The sequence below is a fragment of the Pelophylax lessonae genome, assembly GCF_965119305.1.
Source record: "Pelophylax lessonae genome assembly, chromosome: 5".
In the NCBI taxonomy this organism is placed as follows: domain Eukaryota; kingdom Metazoa; phylum Chordata; class Amphibia; order Anura; family Ranidae; genus Pelophylax; species Pelophylax lessonae.
In genome coordinates this window covers 141,230,317-141,254,171 of record NC_138772.1, presented here as the reverse complement: position 1 = coordinate 141,254,171, position 23,855 = coordinate 141,230,317, and the positions used below count along the sequence as shown (strand labels likewise).

General features: G+C 40.6%; 1 protein-coding gene across 1 annotated transcript in view; it reads left to right on the top strand.

Moving 5' to 3' along the window:
- The window catches only part of HACL1 (2-hydroxyacyl-CoA lyase 1), an 84,903-nt gene extending 71,036 nt beyond the window's left edge, over window positions 1-13,867 (top strand). Inside the window, exons 14-17 of the mRNA XM_082259486.1 lie at window positions 199-357; window positions 3,635-3,742; window positions 7,971-8,157; window positions 13,583-13,867. Of these exons, the coding sequence (XP_082115612.1) occupies window positions 199-357; window positions 3,635-3,742; window positions 7,971-8,157; window positions 13,583-13,615 (487 nt within the window). The 3' untranslated portion in view covers window positions 13,616-13,867. The remainder of the gene's footprint in view (window positions 1-198; window positions 358-3,634; window positions 3,743-7,970; window positions 8,158-13,582) is intronic.
- The last annotated feature ends 9,988 nt before the right edge of the window (window positions 13,868-23,855 follow it).

Sequence of the window (23,855 nt, the reverse complement as noted above, 5' to 3'; positions counted from 1 at the left end):
CCAACGCACTTCATGGTAAGCTGAAAAGTTCACATTTTCCTGCTCCAATCTATTTAGCCCAAAGCAATGTGCAATACCATTTTAGAATTTGTACGTTCCAAGGTATATCCAGGTTATATCATTTTTAAATGTTTTATTTATCTTTAAAGTGGCAGAGCTTTAATTCAAAATGACAGTACATTTTGTTGTTTTCTACAGATTAGATGCCGGCACATTTGGCACAATGGGAGTTGGCTTGGGATTTGCCATAGCAGCTGCCATGGTGGTAAAAGATGAATGCCCGGAGAAGAGAGTGGTCTGTGTGGAGGGGGACAGTGCCTTTGGTTTCTCTGGCATGGAAGTTGAAACAATCTGTCGGTAGGACTCTTCTAGAATGAAAATCCTAATTGTGTTTTGCTGTTGCATTAAAAAATAAGTGCACCCTTATCCTAGGAATAAAAATGTAATTTTATGCTCTGTTTACTTGTTCATATTAAGTCATTTTGTAGTCCAAGCTTTCTATAGTAGCCTATGCGGCCAGCAGCTGCAAAGACAATCATAAATAAATTCTGAGAGTAGTTTAAAAAATGCACTTTGGTTCTTTGGTACAATATTCTGCAACGGTTTATCGAATCTATATTTTCAGAAAGAAACCCCCACCAAACGGAATATTATTGCACACAAACACAATTTAATCCCCAATTTTTTTGACAAAATAATGAGTAAATAGATATCTGATATATCAAGCCTCAAAACTGCATGTAAAATTACCACAAATTATAGTATCCAAATTATCAGTAGGCAGAGTTAATTATAAATGAGGGACTTGGAAATCTTGCTCTCACTCTGACATTTACGGTAATAAATAACGTGCGGCGCAATCACTGTTTAGGTGCATGTGTGTATTTATGGGTGTGTACAGGGTGACTAGATTTCTTTTAAAATGTTTTATCACCTGAATTTTTTTTTTTTACATTTAAGTTGAATGCTACTGCAAGGGGGGGCTAACCAAACCAATGTAATAGCATTGGGCAGGTGGTTTTCTGCATGAAGATATCAGGGGTCTGTTAGACCTCTAATGTCTTCCTTGCCCTACACTGCAGCGAATCGAGCACAGATCATGCTTCCCAGACTACAGTGGCCTGACATCTATGGAGGGCTGAGCACTTCCGGTTTCATATGCGGCAGAGGAGATCAAGGAATGGATATTCCCTGATCTTCTTCTGCCCCCGTACTGAGGGCATTTGTACTGGCACTGAGCTCCAGGGAACCCAGTGGGTGGGAGGTGAAGGAAATCACTGTAAAAGTGATCGAATGGCTATACCTGATCCGCCTGGACCACTGTTACTTTTTTTTTTTTTTTTTTTTTAATAATTGACAATTTTTATTGAAGTTCTATATTTTTTCATTACAAAAAAGAATAACAAACACTGTAAATTTTGCTAGATTCCGATAGCAATCTGTTATAGAGTACATACATTAATACACTTAAGTACCGTATGAAACCTTCAAATCTGCAGCCTAGTTCAGCTACCTTTTTTATAGTGCGTAAATTACAGGAAAATCAATAAAAATTGTGAAAAATCATTGTAGTAATTTCCTGGAGAAGCGTTCCCCGTGACTTCAAGTCTATGAAAGTAGTACAGATACCTACTGGTTTCCTATAGAAGAAAACAGCAGGAAAAAGAAGAATGTGGAAACAAGAGAAGGAAAGGTAGAAAAAATAGAAAGACAAAGCTTGTCACTCCTTCACTCCTGGGTATAGAAAGAGTCGAAATCCCAAGCGGAAGAGGGTCTTTAGAGGCTCATGGAGGATCTTCTCTTAGATGTCACAGTTCCCAAACCGCACGGCGACAATCTACCTTATCAGCCAGCCCTAGCATAGAGCTCGGTTGACGTTGGCGGTGTTTGATAGCTCTCCAATGGAAGAGACAAACACCTGGCCGCTGTTAAGATATGACTGGTCAGTTTCTTGGCTAATCTAGGGAGTTTGGAGGGGAGTAGCCCTAAAAGATAGATTTTGGATGAAAGGGAATATCTACCTTGAATAGTCGATGGTGGAGATCTTGGACTGAACGCCAGTATGGTTGCAAAGATGGACATTAAGGAAAATAAATTAGGCGCAATATCTGTGAAAAAATTGTATGACGAGAATTTTTTTTTATATATATATATATATATATATATATATATATATATATATATATATATATATATATATATATATATATATATATATATATAAATGGTGGTGGTGAATAAATATGGGATGGTAGTGAAATTAATGTAAGACAAAAAATGCTAAAGCAAATGTATGCTTATAAGTGCTAGTGCTTAAGTTCAAACATATATGCTAATAAGCACCTGAAACCAATTGCTTGGTATATATGGGGGCAAACTTAGGGCTCTTTCACACACACTGCTCCGTTGGCGGACTCCATTTATCTCAGCAGGGGATCGATCCGCCAATCCCCCGCTGAGCAGGAGAATGACAGCTGTTCTCCGCACTGTGTGCGGAGACACAGCTGTCAGAGCCCCATACATCTTTATGGGGGAATCGGACCGTCGGTCCGTTCTCATCCGATCCGCTGGACAGATGGAAAATAGGGTTTCCATCCGTCCAGATTTGACAGATCGGATCGGATGTCAGCGGACATGTCTCCGCTGACATCCGATGCCCCATAGGGATGCATGGGTGGACTGTTCAGATCCGCCAAAAAAACTGACAGGCCGATCTGAATGGTCTGCCTGTGTGAAAGGGGCCTTAAGGTGCTGGTGCTTCAGTGCAATGGTTTATACTTATAAACAAAAATATTTCTCAAACTTAATAATTTCTTATCAAACAATTAAAAATAAAGTCCATTGAATAAAATTCATTATTATAATCCTCCCGTGCAGAAAAGTGCCAATAGTGCTGAAAAATAAATAAATCTCAGAGTGCTTGTAATGTGTCAGTGAGGATCCTTCCACCACAGTAATTAGTGCCTGGGTAAACTCACCAGATATATTGCTGGTAAAATTATAAACCAGCAATCAAGCTTTGTTCACACTTTAATTAATTCTTGACCTCCTCTCTCCTTGGTCACCGCAGCTCAGGTTTAAATTAGTGGAATCACATAGAGGGATAAAGAGGGATGCCACACATAGCATTATACTGCATAAAAGAGACTATTTTATTTGTAAAAGATATGTTCTATAACACTCACAAAGATGGTGTCTGCCAGACACTAGGGATCTCTGCTGTGTAACATTGATCCTCTGCTCAAGCCGTCCGTGAGCAGGGATATGTGAAGCAGTTCCCATCTGGGCACTCTTTTCTTCCCACCCACATGGCTGCGCTTTTTATGTGCAATGCTCGGATGGCAAGTGGTTGATTTTTGCTTCAGGTACAGGATTATCTTAAAAGTATACCTCTCAGTTAGTACAAAACATAGTACTTTGCAGTTGGAAGGATAGACATAGTCCCTGAACTTCTCTAGTTCTCTGTTTTTCCTTTTCCTGCCAGTACTGCAGTGTTGGAAGCTAGGTTGGGGAACAGTTGCCTGTGAGTGAATTTTCTACCATCCACTGTAAGCTAAAACTTTTTTTGAGCCTGAACATTAACAACATTTCTTTGAATAATGCAATTAAATATACTTGTATTTATTTTTCACAGGCATAATCTACCCATTATTATTATTGTGGTGAATAATAATGGGATTTACAATGGGTTGGATGAAGGCACTTGGAATGACATGTTAAAGGCGGGAGACCCAGCTTCATTGTAAGTATTAGAATGCGGTTATGGTTTGTATAAAAAAAAAAATGGTTCCATTAGGTTCCTGAAAATGGCCTTTAAAATGTATAATAAGCACTAGCAAAGCAAAAAATTTAATATCCTGCAGCTTACCAATTTTTAGATTTGCTAGCGGTATTAGTTTTTGTTTTATTTCTTTAAGGCTTTTTTTCACTTTGTTTTCACCTGGTGATCTGGCCAGTAGCACAGCTCCTGTATGAGACCGCATTCACACTGGTACGACTTGGACCGCGACTTGTCAGCCTGACAAGTCACGGTCCTCGCACTCCCATTGTGTAGTACAGGAGCCGTTCTAATAGGAGCGACACAAGTCGCTCCGACTTAGAAAAAGGGTCCTGTACTACTTCGGGGCGACTTGCATTGACTTCCATTATGTGAAGTCCATGCAAGTTGCGCCGAAGTCGCGCTGCACGCGACTTCACAGGTCGCCCCCTAAGTCGGAGTGACCTAATGTGAACGGAGGCATAGAGTGCCCCCACTCTGAATGAAGAACAGGGGCACCTTTGGACAGCAGCATTGTCAGTCTTGGGGAGAGGTGAGTATTAGATGGACTAGCAGATGTATATACACTAAAAAATGTAAGTGAGATTCCAGCTAACACTTAAAAAAAAAAAAAAAACACTTGCTGTAACTGCTTTTACTTTTGGGATAAAGGTTTTACTTAAATATATAAATAAAAGCTGATCATTGTAATCACCCCTGTCAGTGGTAACTGGTTTTTCTCATCCCTGAAATTGATACAATCTGCAAGAGAGCTTGTTCTTTTCAAAAATAGAAGGCTTACTGGCTGGATCACCAGGTGAAAATTTAAAGAAAAAAGCCTAAAAAAAAGAACTTATACAGATATCACATGTAAGAATTGGTAAGCTGCAATATAATAAATGTTTGATTTTGGGTTTAATACTGCTTTAACCGGTTGCCGACTGCTCACAGTATATTTACTGCGGCAGTCAGCCCCGGCCAGGCAGAGTGACGTAGGTCTACGTCGCTCGCCTGTCACTCCTTTTAGAGCCAATAGCCTCGGCTCGTTCACAAAGGAGTGTGGGCGTGTGACCGGCGGACCCGATGTCCGCCGGTCACTCGCCGATCGCCGGTACAGCGGGAGAAAGACAGAGCGGCTTATGTAAACAAGCCGCCTGTCATTCTCCCCTGTGTAAAAATGAAGATCAGACGGTTCTACTATGTAGAACCGTTGATCTTTGTTTTTACACTAGGAGACCTGTCCCCCTACAGTTAGAATCACGCCCCTAGGACACACTTAACCCCTCCCTGTCCAATACAGTTAACCCCTTCCCTGCCAGTGTCATTTTTGCAGTAACAGTGCATATATATAGCACTGATTACTGCAGTAATGTCACTGGTACCCCCAAAAGTGTCAAAAATGTCAGTCAAGGGTCCGATCTGTCCGCCGCAATGTCGCAGTACCGCAAAAAAAATCGCAGATCGCCGCCATTACTCGTTAAAAAAAAACCACCAAAAATGACAAAAATCTTTCCCTTTGTTAGTAAACGCGATAACTTTTGCGCAAACCAATCAAAACACGCTTTTTGCGATTTTTTTTTTTTACCAAACATATGTAGCGTAAAACAATTTGGCCGAAAATGTTAAAAAATTTTGATTTTTACATTTTTTTGGGGGGGAATTTCATATAAAAAAAAATGAAAAATATTGTTATTTTTGCAAAAATTATGATCTTTTTTTGTTTATAGCGCATGATCAAAAAATCGCACAGGTGATCAAATACCACCAAAAGAAAGCTCTGTTTGTGGGAAAAAAAAGGACGTGAAATTCGTTTAGGTACAGCGTCGCACGAGCGCGCAATTGTCCGTCAAAGTCACGCAGTAAAAAATCGCAAAAAAACCCCTGGTCGGAATGGGGGTAAAATCTTCCGGGGCTTAAGTGGTTAAGGTAAAATTAAAACATAACCATCTCTCTATATACAGTAACTTCTGTATATGAAAAAAATTTTTTTTTTTTTTTTTTTTCGTTTTCTATAGCTCTGTGAAGAATACGGACTTTCCATGTGCGCTCTCCCATCACAATAGGGGAAAGTGTTCATATTTTTATAGAGTCAGTTACTTTTTTTTTTTTAAATAAATTGTGCGCAGATTACTAATTAGAGCTGAATGTCCCACATATTTATTTTACTGATGTTATGAAGAGTATTAAAAAGCGAACTAGTCACAAACTTCAACACCTCTTTAAAAATTAGTAAAATCCCATATAAAGATTGTGAATATAGACAAGGGGCTCGGTCACATTTTATGTGCTGTGTAAAGGTACAGTCACACTTGCGAATATACCCTGCCTGTGATTATATGTGAGAACCCAGCAGGGGTTCCCACGATTAGCTGCGAGAGGCAGCCCCATTAAAAGCAAGCAGCTCATAGCACCTGCTTAAATGTAACCTCTCATGCATGCACGTGATTGGCCCTGGATGCAGAGGCACTCTCAGGAGTACTTTTAGACACATTCAGATGTATATCTTCTCATTTTAAAACAATGCTAGTACATAAAGATTTTGTAAGTTACCAAGAAGGAGCTCACTCCAGTGATATTGAAGGTATGCAGTAATAACTAGGCCTCACTTAACAACGTCCTGGGAGTTTTCAGGTCAGGCTTTATGAAGTACGTAAATGGCCTAAACCTATAGCAAGAGCATTATTCAACTTTAATCAATACTGCACAGCTTGTTTACATCTACAGATGTCCCTGATCTGCATAGGCAGTTTTCAGTAAAGATAAACTAACCCTTTAACCACTTGCCGCCCGCCCGCCCGCCCTAATATTACTGCGGCAGGACGGCTCGGCTGTGCTCAGTCACTTAGTACAGCGGGAGGCGGGCCGCGGGAGGAGCGGCGGCGATTGCCGATGCCCTCCCGCGATCGTCTGAGAAACCGAGAGAAGACCCGCCTGCTTATGTAAACAAAGCAGGCAGATCTTCTGTCAGACAGGCAGGGAGAGATCAGCAGTTTCAGCTAAGCTGAAACTGCGATCTCTCTGTGCCTGTCACAGAACCCCCCCACACACACAGTGAGTAAGCACTTTAGGCATACCTTTACCCCTTTGATCAACCCCAGTATTAACCCCTTCCCTGCCAGTGTCATTTATACAGTAACAGTGCATATTATTTAGCACTGATTACTGTATTAGTGTCACTGGTCCCCAAAAAGTGTCAAAAATGTCAGTTAGGGGTCCGATCTGTCCTCCGCAATGTCGCAGTCCTGCTTAAAATCGCTAATCGCGGCCATTACTAATAAAAATAAATAAATTAAAAAGTCCAAAAATCTATTCCATAGTTTGTAAACGCTATAACTTTTGCGCAAACCAATAAAAATACGCTTTTTGGGATTTTTTTTTTTACCAAAAATATGTAGCAGAAAAATGTAATTAAAAAAAATTATTGGGAATGTTTTATAGCAGAAAGTAAAAAATGTTTTTTTTTTTTTTTCAAAATTGGCGCTCTTTTTTTTGTTTATAGCGCAAAATCTAAAAACCGCAGAGGTGATCAAATCCCACCAAAATAAAGCTCTATTTGTGGGGAAAAAAAGGACATTAATCGTATTTTGGTACAGCATCGCACGACCACACAATTTCCCATTAAAGTAACGCAGTGCCAAATCTCAACAAATGGCCTGGTCATTAAGGGGGTAAAACCTTCCGGGGCTGAAGTGGTTAAGGAAAAAAAATTTAAATTTTGTATGAAATTCAGAGCTTCAGCAAACTAAAGATCATCAATTAGTTTAGACCTACTTTAACACAAATTTGTTTTACCCAGGTAATTGCTTCTTATTGTATGTTTCTTGTCCTTTTGGTAGACCTAGAAGTAGTGTGTGAAAATCTCAGGAGGTTAGGAGTAGCCCTGATACTGACACCGTTGTAGCCCCAAGATTTGCAGTTTGGGTTGGGTGTACCTGATAACGTGGGCATTTAGTGGCTATAATATATCTATACACATTACGTACATGGATTGTAAAGTAGGTTACACATAGTGTTTTAATTTTGTTTATGCTCCTAAAAGTATAGAACATAAGTATTCCTATTCAGATCCAATGCTCTCACCCTAATTTGTGAAAGATGTTCCTGTTTTCCCGCTGTCAGCTCACTCCTGATGGCTTCCTTTTCCACAACTCAAGACTAGAGAAAACCAATCTTGTGCTGCCACATTTTCCTAATTTTGTTTTCTTTTCATCAGCACACCTCCTGTTTCTTTGTTGCCGAATGCCCATTACGAGCAGGTAATGACAGCCTTTGGTGGGAAAGGATACTTTGTGCAGACACCTGAGGAACTGCAGAAGGCACTGAAGGCCAGCTTCTCTGAGAAACATCTTCCATCTCTGATCAATGTCATGATAGATCCTCAGTCGGACAGGAAGAAGCAGGTAACGCGTTTAAATACCTCTGTGTCTGGGAGCACTTTACATCTGATTGTGAGGACTCCTGATATTTTAACTGTAGGTGCACTTTCCATGCATTTACTACAGAATCTAATAGTGTAGTACTCATAAGCAAAACGTCTTGTGCAGTCTCTAATTTGTCAGTGATGCTGTTCTTGCCAAACCACGCTCTTCTCCCATCCTGAGTGTCCAAACACACACTCTTGCAAGGAACTATGTGAGAAAGGGCAGAACTAAACTGATGCCCCTTCTGTTTAACTTACACACACCTATATATATATATAATTTTTTTTTTTGCGTGTTAGAGGTTTCTCAAGAGAAGGTGTCCTACCATGCACCCGTGGAGATGGTCCTAGGGGATCCCCGTGAGAGGGCCTCCATCTGGCGTTGTAATGTTAAAACCCTGCAAATTCCTTCTACAGGCAAACTTATTTCTGATCACCTCAAAGAATTCTTCCAGTCAAAATCACATACTATCTCTGACCCCTGGGTTCTGTGGGGAGCACACAAGGCCGTCATGAGAGACATCTGCATTCAGCAGTGCTCTAGAGCCAGGAAACAGTATAACCTTTAGCTCACTAATCTCTTATCCGAGATCCAGGACCTGGAGGTCATCAACAAGCAGCAGCCCACCCCAGTCCGTGCTAACTCTTTCGACAGACTGAGGAGAAACCTGAAATCCCTGTTATTAGATCAATATGATCAACATCTCATGAAGCTTAAACTCAATTTCTACGCCCATGCTAATAAAGCTGGGAAATACCTAGCCAACAGGATAAAAGCCAAATCTAGGATCTCCCACTTACTTCACCCCTCATCTGGGGCTAAGCTGATACAACCTAGAGACATAGCGAACTAATTTGCTCGTTACTATGGCTCCTTATACAATCTCGGACAAAACCCCGATACCCTCAGACCATCCACCACAGAAATAAAAAACTTTCTGGACAAGTTGAACCTTCCTAAACTCTCCGACGCGCAAATCAAAACTCTAAACGCCCCGTTCACGACCAACGAGGTGACCAAAGTCATCCTGTCCCTCCCCAATAGAAAATCCCCGAGCCAGGATGGATTTCCCAATGAATACTATAAAATTCACCACCAGACCTTGAGCCCCTACCTCACGGACGTATTCAATAAAGCAGCAACATCGTCTACGTTCCCTCAGGAAATGTTGGGGGCATATGTGGTGACAATCCCTAAACCTGGTAAGGACCCTTCCCTCCCGGCTAACTATCGCCCCATATCTCTATTAAACACTGACGTCAAAATCTTCGCCAAACTCCTAGCCAGTCGCCTTCAGACTGTTCTTCCCCACTTAATCAGACAAGACCAGATGGGTTTTATACTGGGGCGTCAGACGTCTGATTCTACCAGATGTCTCGTTATTATTATACATTTTGCAGAGAAAACCCGAACGTCTTCTCTGCTCCTAACATTGGATGCAGAGAAGGCGTTCGACAGGGTTAACTGGGATTATATGTCTATGGCATTAATAAAGTTTGGCCTCAGAGGAGGGATGTTGTCAGCCATCTTGGCGTTGTACTCTTGCCCTACAGCACAAGTGCTTATGTCCGGAATGTTTTCCTCACCCTTTAGTATTTCAAATGGTACTCGACAGGGGTGCCCTCTCTCGCCCACAATCTTCAACCTGATGATAGAGCCTCTGGCGGAGGCAATATGCTCCGCACAAGATATAGAGGGCTTCACCTTTATTAAAATGCCACACAAAATAAAACTATTTGCTGATGACATTGTCATAATGCTCACAACCCCTGAGATATCTCTCCCTGCAACACACAAGATTCTACTTAAATTCAGTGACATTTCTTACTACAAAATGAACACCTCTAAGTCCATTATTTTAAACTTAGGCCTCCATCTCGATACAGCGCACACCTGTGGAAGCCCTGGAACTGCTCTGACTTTTCCCCTCCAATGAAAGCCTCTTTGAGCGCTTGGAGGCTTCTTCATGGTCTCCGGGCTTCACAGGACAGTCGGGATCTGCTACCGGATTACTCTATCCCACTAAAAGTATTGAATTCCATAATCCCTATGATAGTCGTCACTAAACTCTCAGCATATGGCCTCACGGATGTACAACAATTCTACTCTAATGGTATCCTCATGGGAGGGACGTCCTTAAAGAATACGGAATACCGCATGCATTTTCCTTTACTGTTATAAGAGTTATAGATTTCCTGTCAAAACATCCTTTGAGACAACTGCCCGTGCACCTTAAGGCATGGCACTTCTACACATCGGAGAAGCCCCTCTCCAAAGGGATATCCATGTTCTACGACATCCTGCTCTCTAGCCATAATCCTCAGTAGTCAACCCCCATGATGAGATGGGAAAAGGAGCTGAAAAGCTCTTTCACCATACCACAATGGTCTGTGGCCATACGTTCCACTTACCAGTTCTCCCACTGTACCAATCATTGGGAAATAATGCTGAAAATAGTGAAAAGAGGATGACAGATGGTCGTCCATATCCTCTTGGCTGCTCAAACCCTCATACTACGTAAATGGAAAACAACACTAGTCTCCAACCTCTCGGAGGTAATAGATGTTGTTAATTGTAACTATCAACTATCAAATCTCTGGCTATCAGCACACTGTCATATACTAGATTCCAATCCTCTTGGAATAGCTGGATGTATCACAATTAAAGCCCCTCAGTTATCTTTGTAACCAAGTCTAGGCACTTATTGGTCTCACATTTTCAGACCCTCCCCAGTTCCCAGGTACAGCCGGAATGCGAGACTTCCCTCCCTGGCACACTATTTTCCCAATGGGAGTGTCTAGGGAGGCGGAGCTTCGCACTGGGAAGTCAGATTTCTACTCTTATACAGTCCTATTACTAAAATGCTCATGCTGTACATGTATCCGTCTTCAATTTGGAACCAGTGGATATAGAATGATATTGAATGTTATAGAAATCGTTCATCTTGCTTCATTTTTTTCTCTGTGTGTGTTTTTTTTTTTTTTTGACAAGTTTAATAAAAAAAACAATATTAAAAAAAAAAAAAGGTGTCATAGCTGACTGCAAGGTTTTTTGGACAATGTTAGAGTGGGCCTGTCCCAAGTTTGTCCTCATTAACATACCCATGCAGGAAGCCCAGCCTCCACACCTTTAACCCTTTGTGAGGACAGGCAGTGGTAATATCTAATTACAATTGGTAATGATCTGCTTGTACAGCACAGACAGGGTTAATTATGGCAAATACAGCTGTGCAGCTCCCTCATAAACAGAGAACCATGCTGCAAGATTTTTCCTTGCTGGAAGGTCCAGAATAGAATCTTCTAAAAAAAAAAAGTAAACTTCATTTTTTTTTTCTCAGTTATGCTATGTGAAGTGCGACATGAAACGAATCTGAAGTAAATGCTATCCCAGTTTGGCTGCAAAATTGGAAATACATTTTCGATTCACCTTTAAAAAAATAATACATGCACATTTTTTTTTTTTTTTGCAGGTAAAAAAATGTGCATGTATTTTTTCTTTTTTTTCCTATTAGGAGCCTCGGTGAATGAATGTCTATTGAGAACTATACGCCTACCTCTGCAAAGGATGTGGGTACTTGTAGTTCAGGTCTATGTGAATGAATGACACGGCTGTGTGCGTGAAGCCCCACACAGCCACGCTCTTTTCAAAAAGTGTCAGCTTGTGTGGGGAACTTCTTTCTATACTGCTGTCACAGAGAGAGAGGTTACATAGTTGCATAGTAGTTGAGGTTGAATAAAGACAATAGTCCATCCAGTTCAACTTGTGTAATTTTTTTACATACTATTGATGTCAGGCTGACTGGCCTATAATTCCCCGTGATATGCCTCTGCACTTTTTTTGAATATCGGTATCACGTTCGCTTTTCTCCAGTCACCTGGTACAGTTCCTGACATAATACTGTCAGGTGATCGGCAAGCGGCTGTAGCAGGGGGAACAAGTTACATGTATTGCAAAAGTGCATTTTTATTCTCTCACATGGTTCTTTGATTACTTCAGCAACTGTACCCAGAAGGAGGAGAGAAAAGGTGCCATTATGTCACAGTGTGACCAGGGCAGATGGCATGTACAGAGATGTGCAAAGATGTACAGAATGGAAGAGAGCTCTGCAGATATGTACAGATTGCACAAAGATAGCCAGAAATGGCTATGTTACAAGGGTAGGGGAAAGGATAGGGGGATGCTCATGGGCGTGACTAAGAACAATCCTTGATTATTGCTCTTAGCGTTGGTAATTCAGCGGAAGCCAGCTATGTAGTGACACCTCTCTCTAGTGTTGAAACATGGGGCATGTCAATGACTGCGAGGATGCTGAGCAGCCTGGACCATGCAGGGTAGGAACAGAGGTTACTGCCATGTTAGCAGGATGTATTAACAGTGTTAATGCTGCAAGAAGAGGAAAAAGGGAGTTAGCTGAGCAATTTTTTTGTACTGTGTCTTTTGTACTCTGAAAACCTTAAAGCTAGATTTGGGCCTTAACAAAGTATTTTTCCTCCATGAAGCCAGTTGTAAGCTAGTGTAGGAGCAATATAGTGTCTTAAAGCAGGCTTAGATAGAAAAGAGTTGCCATGGTGGTTTTTTTTTCCAAGTGCAAGTTTTGGTCGTCCCCCTCTTTGCTTTACTAATTAGATGCTCCTTAGGAACAAGCAAGCAGGATGAAAGTCTGCTCTTAATGGCTGCATGCTCGTTCAAGGTCAGTGACTGACTGGGTAGTGAATTGAGGATCAGGATAACAGCCCAACACTTTTTTAATGCAATTTACGCATGGATTTTGTCCTCGCAGGTTTACCAAGTACACTTTAAATCTGTTTCAAAATGTTTGTCATAAGGATTGGTATGGTAGCTCAAGTGTTAATACCAGTGTTTGGACTAGTATGTGCCGGCATTCTTTTCCTGCATTTGACATACACATCAAATACATCAATTTTTTTAATGTTTATTTGTAAATTTAAGGTTTTTTTTTTTTTTATTATTCTCACTTTAGCAGATGAAAATAAGATGGGATAAGAAAATGGAATAAGAAAGTGAGATGGGAAAATTTTCATTTAGTTGCAAAATATTTCTGCACACTAATAGTTGCCCCATAATTGTGCATACATAGATCTCCTAAGAAAGCCAAAACCTCACTTTTACTTTCTTCAGTATTCGGGTTTTAGATATTTTTAAATTTTGGATTGAACGAGAGCACTGTAGTTCAATAATGAAGTTAATCCTTAACAATACAACTTGCCTAATAATTGTGCACACAGTATAGGTATGCACAAAGTAGAGTATACAAACTGAACTTGTTGTTTTTTGTTTTGTGTATATATGTATGTTTTTTATTTATTTTTTCCATTTATATTTTTGTTTTTTATTATGGTGAGGTGGAACACTAAATTTTGGCTTTACATTTTGTTTTTTACAGGAGTTCCACTGGCTCACTCGTTCTAACCTGTGATTGGCTGTCACTGTCTGCATGATGGAAATACAGTTTCAAAACCAAAAGATACATAAAGCTGTTCACATATGATGCAGTCAAATTAGTAGTAAGCTATTTTCCCAGCTTCTCAAAAAATGTGCGTAGCTGGAATTAATACAGTTTAAATGTAAAACTTTCTTAAGGGAATTATAATGGCTGCCATTGCTTCGTTCTGAAAATTATAGTTGCCTGGCTTCTATTCTCACCCTCTGGCTTCAATAATTTAGGTCACTGACTCTGAATAAATGCCAAAATTTCCATTTTTCCGTACTGAAGTTAGGAGCTTCTGACTTCCATACTGATCCTAAAGAGGGTTGAACATTGGCTGCTGACCAGATCATAGAAGACCTTTACCAGTGACTGTTCCTATACCAGGCACTACACTGGGGTACAACACTACCTGTCCGTCCAGAACTTGTATACTAAATATTTGTTTCAGTTGGTTCATCAGCCAAAGGAAAATTCAACTTGCATAAAGACAATGGAAGGTGCCTGCAATTAACTTTGGCACACTCCAAACTTCTTTCCCATGCATCTGGTGAGATCCTCCCTGCTCTGGTCATCACTGAATCAAGGCCTTGACTTCCCACCCACTACCTTTCATCTTCACTCGTGAGAGTGCAAGGATTGTCTGAGAAATCTATTGTGTTCTGGATGAATCAGTGTGGACAAGAAAGGATTTTGGCCATGATATTAATGCTAGGTGCTAAATTTAAGCAACAGTGTAACCTTCTTATAATCATTAATTTTAAAGTGATTGTAACAATAAAAAATGGAGATATCAGCGCTCAGGATTAAAACAGAACAGAAGCACAAGTGTAATCAAACTAATAGGCAGCCAGCTTAACAGGTAGATTACACACCCAACATGAAGCATAAGATAATAGAAGCAGCGCCCAAAAAATGAATAATTATAAAAAACATATGACAGTCTTTTATATGTTAAATCGCTAAATAATTAAATAATAAGTCCCAGAGTCCTTAGAAGATCACAGAGGAAGACAGGGTCCAGATCGTCCAAAACCCACTGTGCAGAATGGTGAAAGGAAAAAACACACCCAGTGGTAATATCAAACTGCTTACCAGATGTTCTGACCCTCCTTTCACAGAGTGGTCAGAGATAGCCAGGGTAATCACAGCTAATGGTGTATACAGCAGACCCCTCTTATATCTTCTATCACAAACTGACTCCAAGACTTGACAGATGGACAGTACAGATATGAACCAGCCTAAACGCTCCTCTCCTATAGCGGACCGCCACACTGGGATGTTTAGCTCGCTGACACCGCGTTTTTGTTTTTTTTTTTAATTCTGCCTGTATGATTTTCATGTTCGATTCATGTAAGTGCAATAACTTTAATAAACATTCGCCTTGTAAATACATGCTACACTATTGGCCTGTTCTGTTGCTCTGAGGTGGCGGTCCGCTACGGGGAGAGGAGCGTTTAGGCTGGTTCATATCTGTACTGTCCATCTGTCAATTCTTGGAGTCAGTTTGTGATAGAAGATATAAGAGGGGTCTGCTGTATACATCATTAGCTGTGATTACCCTGGCTATCTCTGACCACTCTGTGAAAGGAGGGTCAGAACATCTAGTAAGCAGTTTGATATTACCACTGGGTGTGCTTTTTCCTTTCACCATTCTGCCCAGTGGGTTTTGGACGATCTGGACCCTGTCTTCCTCTGTGATCTTCTAAGGACTCTGGGACTTTATTGTTTAAAGTGATTGTAAACCTCAGACATGAAATCTGAACCAAGCATATTCCTCTATGGTGTGAACTTGTCTCAGTCCAGAGCACTAATCCCATATGTGCGATATAATAATAATTCACAATGAATTAACTGATTTTAACACATTTCTATAATGTTGTACAGAATAAATCAATATATTTTGGAATAATTAAAAGCTATATATTACATTGAAATGTAGTAACATGCTTTATTTGGAAAAATACCTCTGTCCCATGTAATGATTGTAGTACTTATAAAACAACCAAATTAAAATATGTATGTTTCTCGATTATTATTTTTTAAACACTGCTAGGATTGTAACAGGTTATGAAAGAAAGTATGGCTATGAGTGTGTGTGTGTATGTACAATCGGGTCCATAAATATCTGGACATTGACACAATTCTAATATTTTTGGCTCTATACACCACCACAATGGATTTGAAATGAAATAAACAAGATGTGCTTTAACTGCAGACTTTCAGCTTTAATTTGAGGGTATTTACATCCAAATCAGGTGAACGGTGTAGGAATTACAACAGTTTGTATATGTGTCTCTCACTTTTTAAGGGACCAAAAGTAATGGGACAGATTAACAATCATAAATCAAATTTTCACTTTTTAATACTTGGTTGCAAATCCTTTGCAGTCAATTACAGCCTGAAGTCTGGAACGCATAGACATCACCAGACGCTGGGTTTCATCCCTGGTGATGCTCTTCCAGGCCTCTACTGCAACTGTCTTCAGTTCCTGCTTTATTCTTGGGGCATTTTCCTTTCAGTTTTGTCTTCAGCAAGTGAAATGCATGCTCAATCGGATTCAGGTCAGGTGATTGACTTAGCCATTGCATAACATTCCACTTCTTTCCCTTAAAAAACTCTTTGGTTGCTTTCGCAGTATGCTTCGGGTCATTGCCCATCTGCACTGTGAAGGGCCGTCCAATGAGTTCTAAAGCATTTGGCTGAATATGAGCAGATAATATTGCCTGAAACACTTCAGAATTCATCCTGCTGCTTTTGTCAGCAGTCACATCATCAATAAATACAAGAGAACCAGTTCCATTGGCAGCCATACATGCCCACGCCATGACACTACCACCACCATGCTTCACTGATGAGGTGGTATGCTTTGGATCATGAGCAGTTCTTTTCCTTCTACATACTCTTCTCTTCCCATCACTCTGGTACAAGTTGATCTTGGTCTCATCTGTCCATAGGATGTTGTTCCAGAACTGTGAAGGCTTTTTTGGATGTTGTTTGGCAAACTCTAATCTGGCCTTCCTGTTTTTGAGGCTCACCAATGGTTTACATCTTGTGGTGAACCCTCTGTATTCACTCTGGTGACGTCTTCTCTTGATTGTTGACTTTGACACACATACACCTACCTCCTGGAGAGCGTTCTTGATCTGGCCAACTGTTGTGAAGGGTGTTTTCTTCACCAGGGAAAGAATTCTTCGGTCATCCACCACAGTTGGTGTCCATGGTCTTCCGGGTTTTTTGGTGTTGCTGAGCTCACCGGTTCATTCTTTCTTTTTAAGGATGTCCCAAACAGTTGATTTGGTCACACCTAATGTTTTTGCTATCTCTCTGATGGGTTTGTTATGTTTTTTCAGCCTAATCATGGCTTGCTTCACTGATAGTGACAGCTCTTTGGATCTCATATTGAGAGTTGACAGCAACAGATTCCAAATGCAAATATCACACTTGAAATTAACTCTGGACCTTTTATCTGCTCCTTGTAAATGGGATAATGAGGGAATAACACACACCTAGCCATGAAACAGCTGAGCAGCCAATTGTCCCATTACTTTTGGTCCCTTAAAAAGTGGGAGGCACATATACAAACTGTTGTAATTCCTACACCTTTCACCTGATTTGGATGTAAATACCCTCAAATTAAAGCTGAAAGTCTGCAGTTAAAGCACATCTTGTTTGTTTCATTTCAAATCCATTGTGGTGGTGTATAGAGCCAAAAATATTAGAATGGTGTCAAAGTCCCAATATTTATGGACCTGACTGTATGTGTTTGTGTGTATAATAAATAAATATATATATATAGTTCCTGAGATTTATCATGGCACTATTACAATAAATGTTTCCAGCAGATGTCAGGATTATCAAAGAATTCCCCCCAAAATAGCATCATGCTGTGGAACTAGAATTACAAACCATTTTCCTGGTGTCTCCATGGCAGTATACATATGGTCCAGCCGGATGATTGGATGGTCTGTATGAACCTCCAAGATGTTTATTTGCATATACCAGTTCATTGCCGTATTTATGCTGCCATGGATAGGCACCAGGAAAGGAAAATTACGGAAAGGTTGTTATTAAATTTTCTGTTTTCCTGGTGCCTCCATGGCACCATACTTATGGCAATGAACGCAAATAAGCTTCTTGGAGGTCTATAGAGACCATCCAGTCACCCAGCTGGACCAACTGTAAACTGATATGAATGGGCACCAGGAAAGGAAGATTACAGAAAGGTAAGTATTCAATTTTCCAGTATACACAGCAATTCTCTATAGCATGTATCAAACACATGGCCTGTGGGCCCCCCCAGATCAGCATATTTTTTATATTACAAAGACACAAATACTTTTTGATGTGTTACAGAGGAGATGGGATGATTTTATATTAGATATGAGAGCAGCGGGAGGGGAGGGGGTGGGCATTGGCACAAGCAGACAGGAAGGGAGGGGAGGGGGAGAGGAGGACAGAGCAGGGCTGCGGATGATGGAGGCACGTAAACTGACCACGGTGTCAGGGCTCAGCAGCCATGATATACCGTGGTCAATTTACAGGGGGGAGAGTAGAAACTGGCAGGATCTGCCAGGTTTTTTTATGTGTTACAGGAGGCCAAATGACACCATACAAGCACTGTGTGTATGTATGTGTTTTTGTGTATAATATATATATATATATATATATATATATATATATATATAGTGCCTCAGATTTATCATTGCACTATTACAGTAAGTGTGTCCAGCAGATGTCAGGATTATCAAAGAATTCCCCCCAAAATAGGGAACAGGATCTGTTGTTTTTTTTTTTTTTAGGTTAACCGGTTGCTGACCGCTTACCGCATATATACTGCAGCAGTGTGGCTCTCCCAGGCAAACCGACGTAGGGCTACATCGGTCACGCGCCTGCAGCTAGGGGGCGAGTGTGCCTAGCTGGCGGCGCGCTCCCGCTCTTCAGCGGGGAAGCCGATTCAGCGGGCAGACGGCTCCGATTGCCACCTGACACCCGCGATCGTTCCCCGCTGAGAGAGAAGAACGGTCAGTTGTTGTAAACACAGCTGACCGTTCTCCCTGGAATGATCACAGAGCCCCTGTGATTCTTCTATATAGGATCACAGGTCTCTATGGTCATTCCACAAGCCACCCCCCCCCCCCCCACAGTTAGAAACACGCCCCTAGGTACACATTTAACCCCTTGATCACCAACACTGTTAACCCCTTCCCTGCCAGTGTCATTATTACAGTGACAGTGCATGCTTTTAGCATTGATTACTGTAGTAATGTCACTGGTCCCCCCAAAAGTGTAAAAAATGTCCGTCAGGGGTCTGATTTGTCCGCCGCAATGTCGCAGTCCCGCAAAAAATTGCAGATTGCCGCCATTGCTAGTAAAAAAAAAAAAAACACAATAAAAATTACATAAATCTTTCCCGTAGTTAGGAGACGTAATAACTTTTGCGCAAACCAATCAAAATACACTTATTGCAATTTTTTTTACCAAAAATATGTAGCAGAAAACAAATTGGCCTAAAATGTTAAAAAAATTTAGATTTTTCCCTTTTTTTTTTTTTTTTTTGGGAATGTCATATAGCAGAAAAATATTGGGGTTTTTTTCTTCAGAATTGTTGCTCTTTTTTTGTTTGTAGCTTAAAAAATAAAAAATCGCACAGGTGATCAAATACCACCGGAAGAAAGCTCTAGTTGTGGGAAAAAGGACATCAATTTTATTTATGTACAGTGTCGTACGACCGCACAATTGTCCGTTAAAGTAGCGCAGTGCTGAAACGAAAAATATGGCCTGGTCATTAAGGGGGAAAATCTTCCGGGCCAGAAGTGGTTAACAAACGCTTTCTTAAGGGCTGAATTCAATGTATGTGAATGCATGGAGGGCCACATTCACTTGCTAATAAATGATGATAATACAATTCTAACATAGTAATAATAACAGTACAGGTTTACCTCACTTTAAGGTGCTTCACTAATACAAAGCCTGTTCACCCTGAGGGAGCACCCAGAGGGATATGGATTTTACTGCCCCCTCCCCCATCCTGGCACCCAAGGGTGGCTGACGCCAGCCCTGCCAGCCAGCATGGTCTGAAGATGAAGTTCCTGTCCTTAGGGTAAATGTGGTTCCTGCCGTTAGGGAGATGGGGTCCACATCCCTAGGGAAGATGGGGATCCCCGTCCCCAGGGGAGAAGGGGTTCCTGTCTCTATAGGAGATGGGGTCCCTGTCCCCAGGGGTGATGGGGTCCCCGCCCTATTGCAATGTCCTCTGTCCCCCTTCACATCACTCCCATAGTGTCCTCTGCCCTCTCCCCCCCATAGCAGTTTCCTGTGCCTATAACTGGCTGCTGTCCAATGAAGATGAGAGCGCCGAAGAAGTCAACAGGACGGGTGCATGTGAATTCATCACGGGCACTGACGGGTCAGACATTGAGCTGTGGCAGGCCGGGTGCGGCCTGTGGGCTGTAGGTTGCCGAACTCTGCACTCTGTGGGATTGATTTACTAAAACTGGAGAGTGCAAAATCTGGTGCAGCTGTGCATGGTAGCCAATCAGCTTCTAACTTAAGCTTGTTCAATTAAGCTTTGACATAAAAAAAAAAAAAAGTAGTAGCTGATTGGCTTCTATGCAGAGCTGCAAAAGATTTCGCTCTCTCCAGTTTGGCCACACATAGCTAGATAATAAAAAAATTTGCCAGCCCTTGGTATTGTACAAGAGCCTTCTATTTACATTATATTCACTCTGTCCCTGCTAAAACAAAGTAAACCTAACTGTAAGATCCAATCTGATATAAAATGTGTTCTATTATAGGGAACAACAGATACTTGCTGACTGCTGAGCAGGAGTTATAATTGAGTGGCTCATCAGACTAATGGCCCGTACACATGATACGAAAATCGGGCGAAAAATAACGCTTGTGAAAAGATCGGACAATAATCTGATCGTTAGTACACAGCTTACGAGAGGCAATCACGACAGTTCGCCCGATATTATCCGGTCGTGCAAGCATAAAAATTTTGATCGTATTATAACATCGTACGATAATCGTATTATCAGTATGTTGTTCGTCCAAAAAAAATGGTGAGCAGTAGACAGCGCATGTGCGGAAACGAAAGAACGACCCGGAAGTAAAACCAGGGAAAGAAGAAAAATCGTTTAAAATCACACAATGACATTTAATACGATTAAAATAGGATGTTTTCTGTTCTTTGAAAAGCAATCCAAGTTGTAAATGCTAAAAAAGTTATAAATGGTAATTTGCGCAATAAATAAAATGATATATAAATAAATGAACATATAAAAAAAGATACACCTACATATACATATAATATATATATATATATATATATATATATATATATATATGTGGTAAATAAATGGTATGGTTGATACCTCTATGTTAAAGATGTTGTTTGTTAATGATGTTGTATGTTCTAGGGTTTGTCAGTACTGAAAAAATACAAAGTTATTTCTAAAGAAGCAGACATCTTTATTAACAAAACAATTTATTTAATATTGAATAAAATTTAACAAATCAGCATGTAACTGAATAAACAAAATATCAAACAATGTGCATTAAAACAAAACTCTGGCAAATGCAACCCAAAACTTTACAATTGTGTAAAACTATAGTCCTGCGACCAGGTAGAATGTTGCCTTTCCAAGTGTGGGTATTGCCAACTTGGTGCCTGCTGATGGGATGGCATGGGTGGAGAAAATGGTTGCAATGGCTGTGGTGGTGGTATTGGTGGTGGTGTTGAGACCTGATCGTCGGACAAATGTCTTTTTGCACACAATTGACCACTAACACCCCTATGCAGGACTTGAAGCAGTAAACTCTCAGCCAAATTGCGTTGTTCATCTGTCATTTTTCGCAATTTGTTGGCTGTTATAATTCCAAATCCATCAAGGTCATCTGGCTTACGTTCAAGAGCCGACGATGCTTTTGTTAAGAAGGATGATGTGGCATCCTCCAGGCTACTCCTTTTTTTTCTCTTGAGTGTTGGTGCTAAAGGTGTTGTAGGAATTACATCGTCAGGTTCCTATAATTATAAAAGAAGACCATTATCAGAACGGTAAAAACCCCAAATATTTCAATCTGTTTACAGAGAAAAATATGAAGGCCATAAAATGTAAGAAACCTTTTTCAAAAATACTCTAAAAAAGGCATTTTATACAAGGCAAAATTACCAAACTATCCATCACTTACCTGAGAGGGTGGAATGTCCTGAGAAATTTCCAGGTCAATGTCTGATGTTGGCGGTTCTACTGAGGCTGGGGAAGGGTTTGAAAGGGTGCAAAGAGAAGCTTGAGCATCCACTTGCTCCATCAAGAAGACAAGGCTTTCATAGTACCACAGCCGTGGAACGTAAACATCCGAAGCTCCTGCTCCTGACTTCTGTGATGCCCGGACTTTATTCAGCTCCTTTTTGAAAACGGTTCTCAAATTAGAGATTTTATTCCGCACATATTGGATGTTCGGATTAGGGCAAACTTCATTGCATAGTTCCGCTAACTTGCTGAGGGCCTCATGTTTCTTTTTTTCGGTCCGAGTAGTCCTTGGACCTAACTTGCCATAGGCAAGGCATTTGCCTGTACATTTCAATAAATCGTTGCAGGAATTCAGGGTTGGTGAACTCGTCTGTCATGGTAACTGCAAAATAAAATTGGAATTTTTCAGACATTTAGCAAGTTGGCGCATACTGAAGTTCAATGCAAACAATGCAAACTTATGGTGAAACATTAAACATAAACCAGAGTATAGAAATCCTGACCAATAGACAACGATAATTCGTGAGGTCTACTAGCAGCAGCACCACCAGTGTGTAAACATAAAATATGAAATGTTCGCATATGAAAAGGTTCACTTACTTCGTTCGTTGAGGCCAACTAGCTGCAGTAGCAACACCAGTGTGTCAACATACAATATGAAATATTCGCATATGAAAAGGTTCACTTATTTCATTCGTGGAACAGATCGATTATGTAGCAGATCAATCAGGGTCGATGCTTGCTGTTTGTCAGATCGTTCGGGTCTGCCACGTATGGTATTACACAGTGAGCATGCGCACATTGCTCCGCCTCCTTCTTTTGACTCACGCAGCGGTTTGTATGTGCGTAGTACCTGTCGGCGACACTGTAGGAAGACAGCAGGTGTACGAAATGGCGGACGAGGAGAACGAAGAAGGGCCCAGACCAAAGGGCAAAGGGACATGTGGGAGAAAGATGAAGGCAACAGCTATGTCCAGAGGTGAAATGGTCGATCTTGTATATCTGCTGGAGAAGCATGATTATGACTGCAAGCTCCAATTTTATGAGAGGCCCAACAGCAGAAAAGATGCAATTTTGGACAAAGTTTTGTAATACCTAAGAAAGAAGCATGTAGTGGAGAGATCAAAAGACCAAGTCAGGAAGAGATGGTCCGATTTAAAACTCTGTGAGCATGAACATTTGGAACAAATCCATCTCACTCTCCAAAAACGTGAGTATTAATTTTAGGGGTATCTAATGTGAAAAATATGGATTGCAGCAATGTTGTATTGTGTCTATGCATGTATGACCTCTAAATTATTCTTATTTTTCTCTTATTACAGGAAATAAAGATAAAGCCAAACAGAGGGAGAGGCAAAAAAGAAGCAATCCTAACCAGACAAGTAAAGATGATGAGAACCACACAGAAGTTAATATTTGCACAACAACTAAATCAAGTAGGTACCCTAGCATATATCAACACATTTTTTATTCACATCTCAAAAAGTCTAAACATATGTTTTCTTTATTAAAGAGAAAAAACACAAGAAAAGAAGACTACATGTGGGTGATTCCAGCTATGGAAAATCAACAGGTGACCACACTGATGTGGACAGTGGCATAACGATGGTAGATCCAAGTACGCCAGAGTCTTGTGTTCAAGGTTGTTTTTTTTTTTTGTTTTTTTAAATTAAACTGTACCTATCCAACCACAATGTATGGACATGGAGGATATTGGGATATTGACATCTTAACTTATATTTGGAAATGCAGATGCTACACCAGAAGAGCATATGGAGGTTCAAGAAATGACCAGTTATGACTGCAAATCGGATAGCTTGAAAGAAGACACTTTGGAGATTGTGGGTACAGATGTCATGAAGCCAACAGATGTGGACATTGCAGAGCCTGTATTATCCTCCCGTAAGTCACATGGTCATGTCTTGTTTCTGTTTATTATGTTCTATCAAGCATATTAAGGCCATTAATTAGTA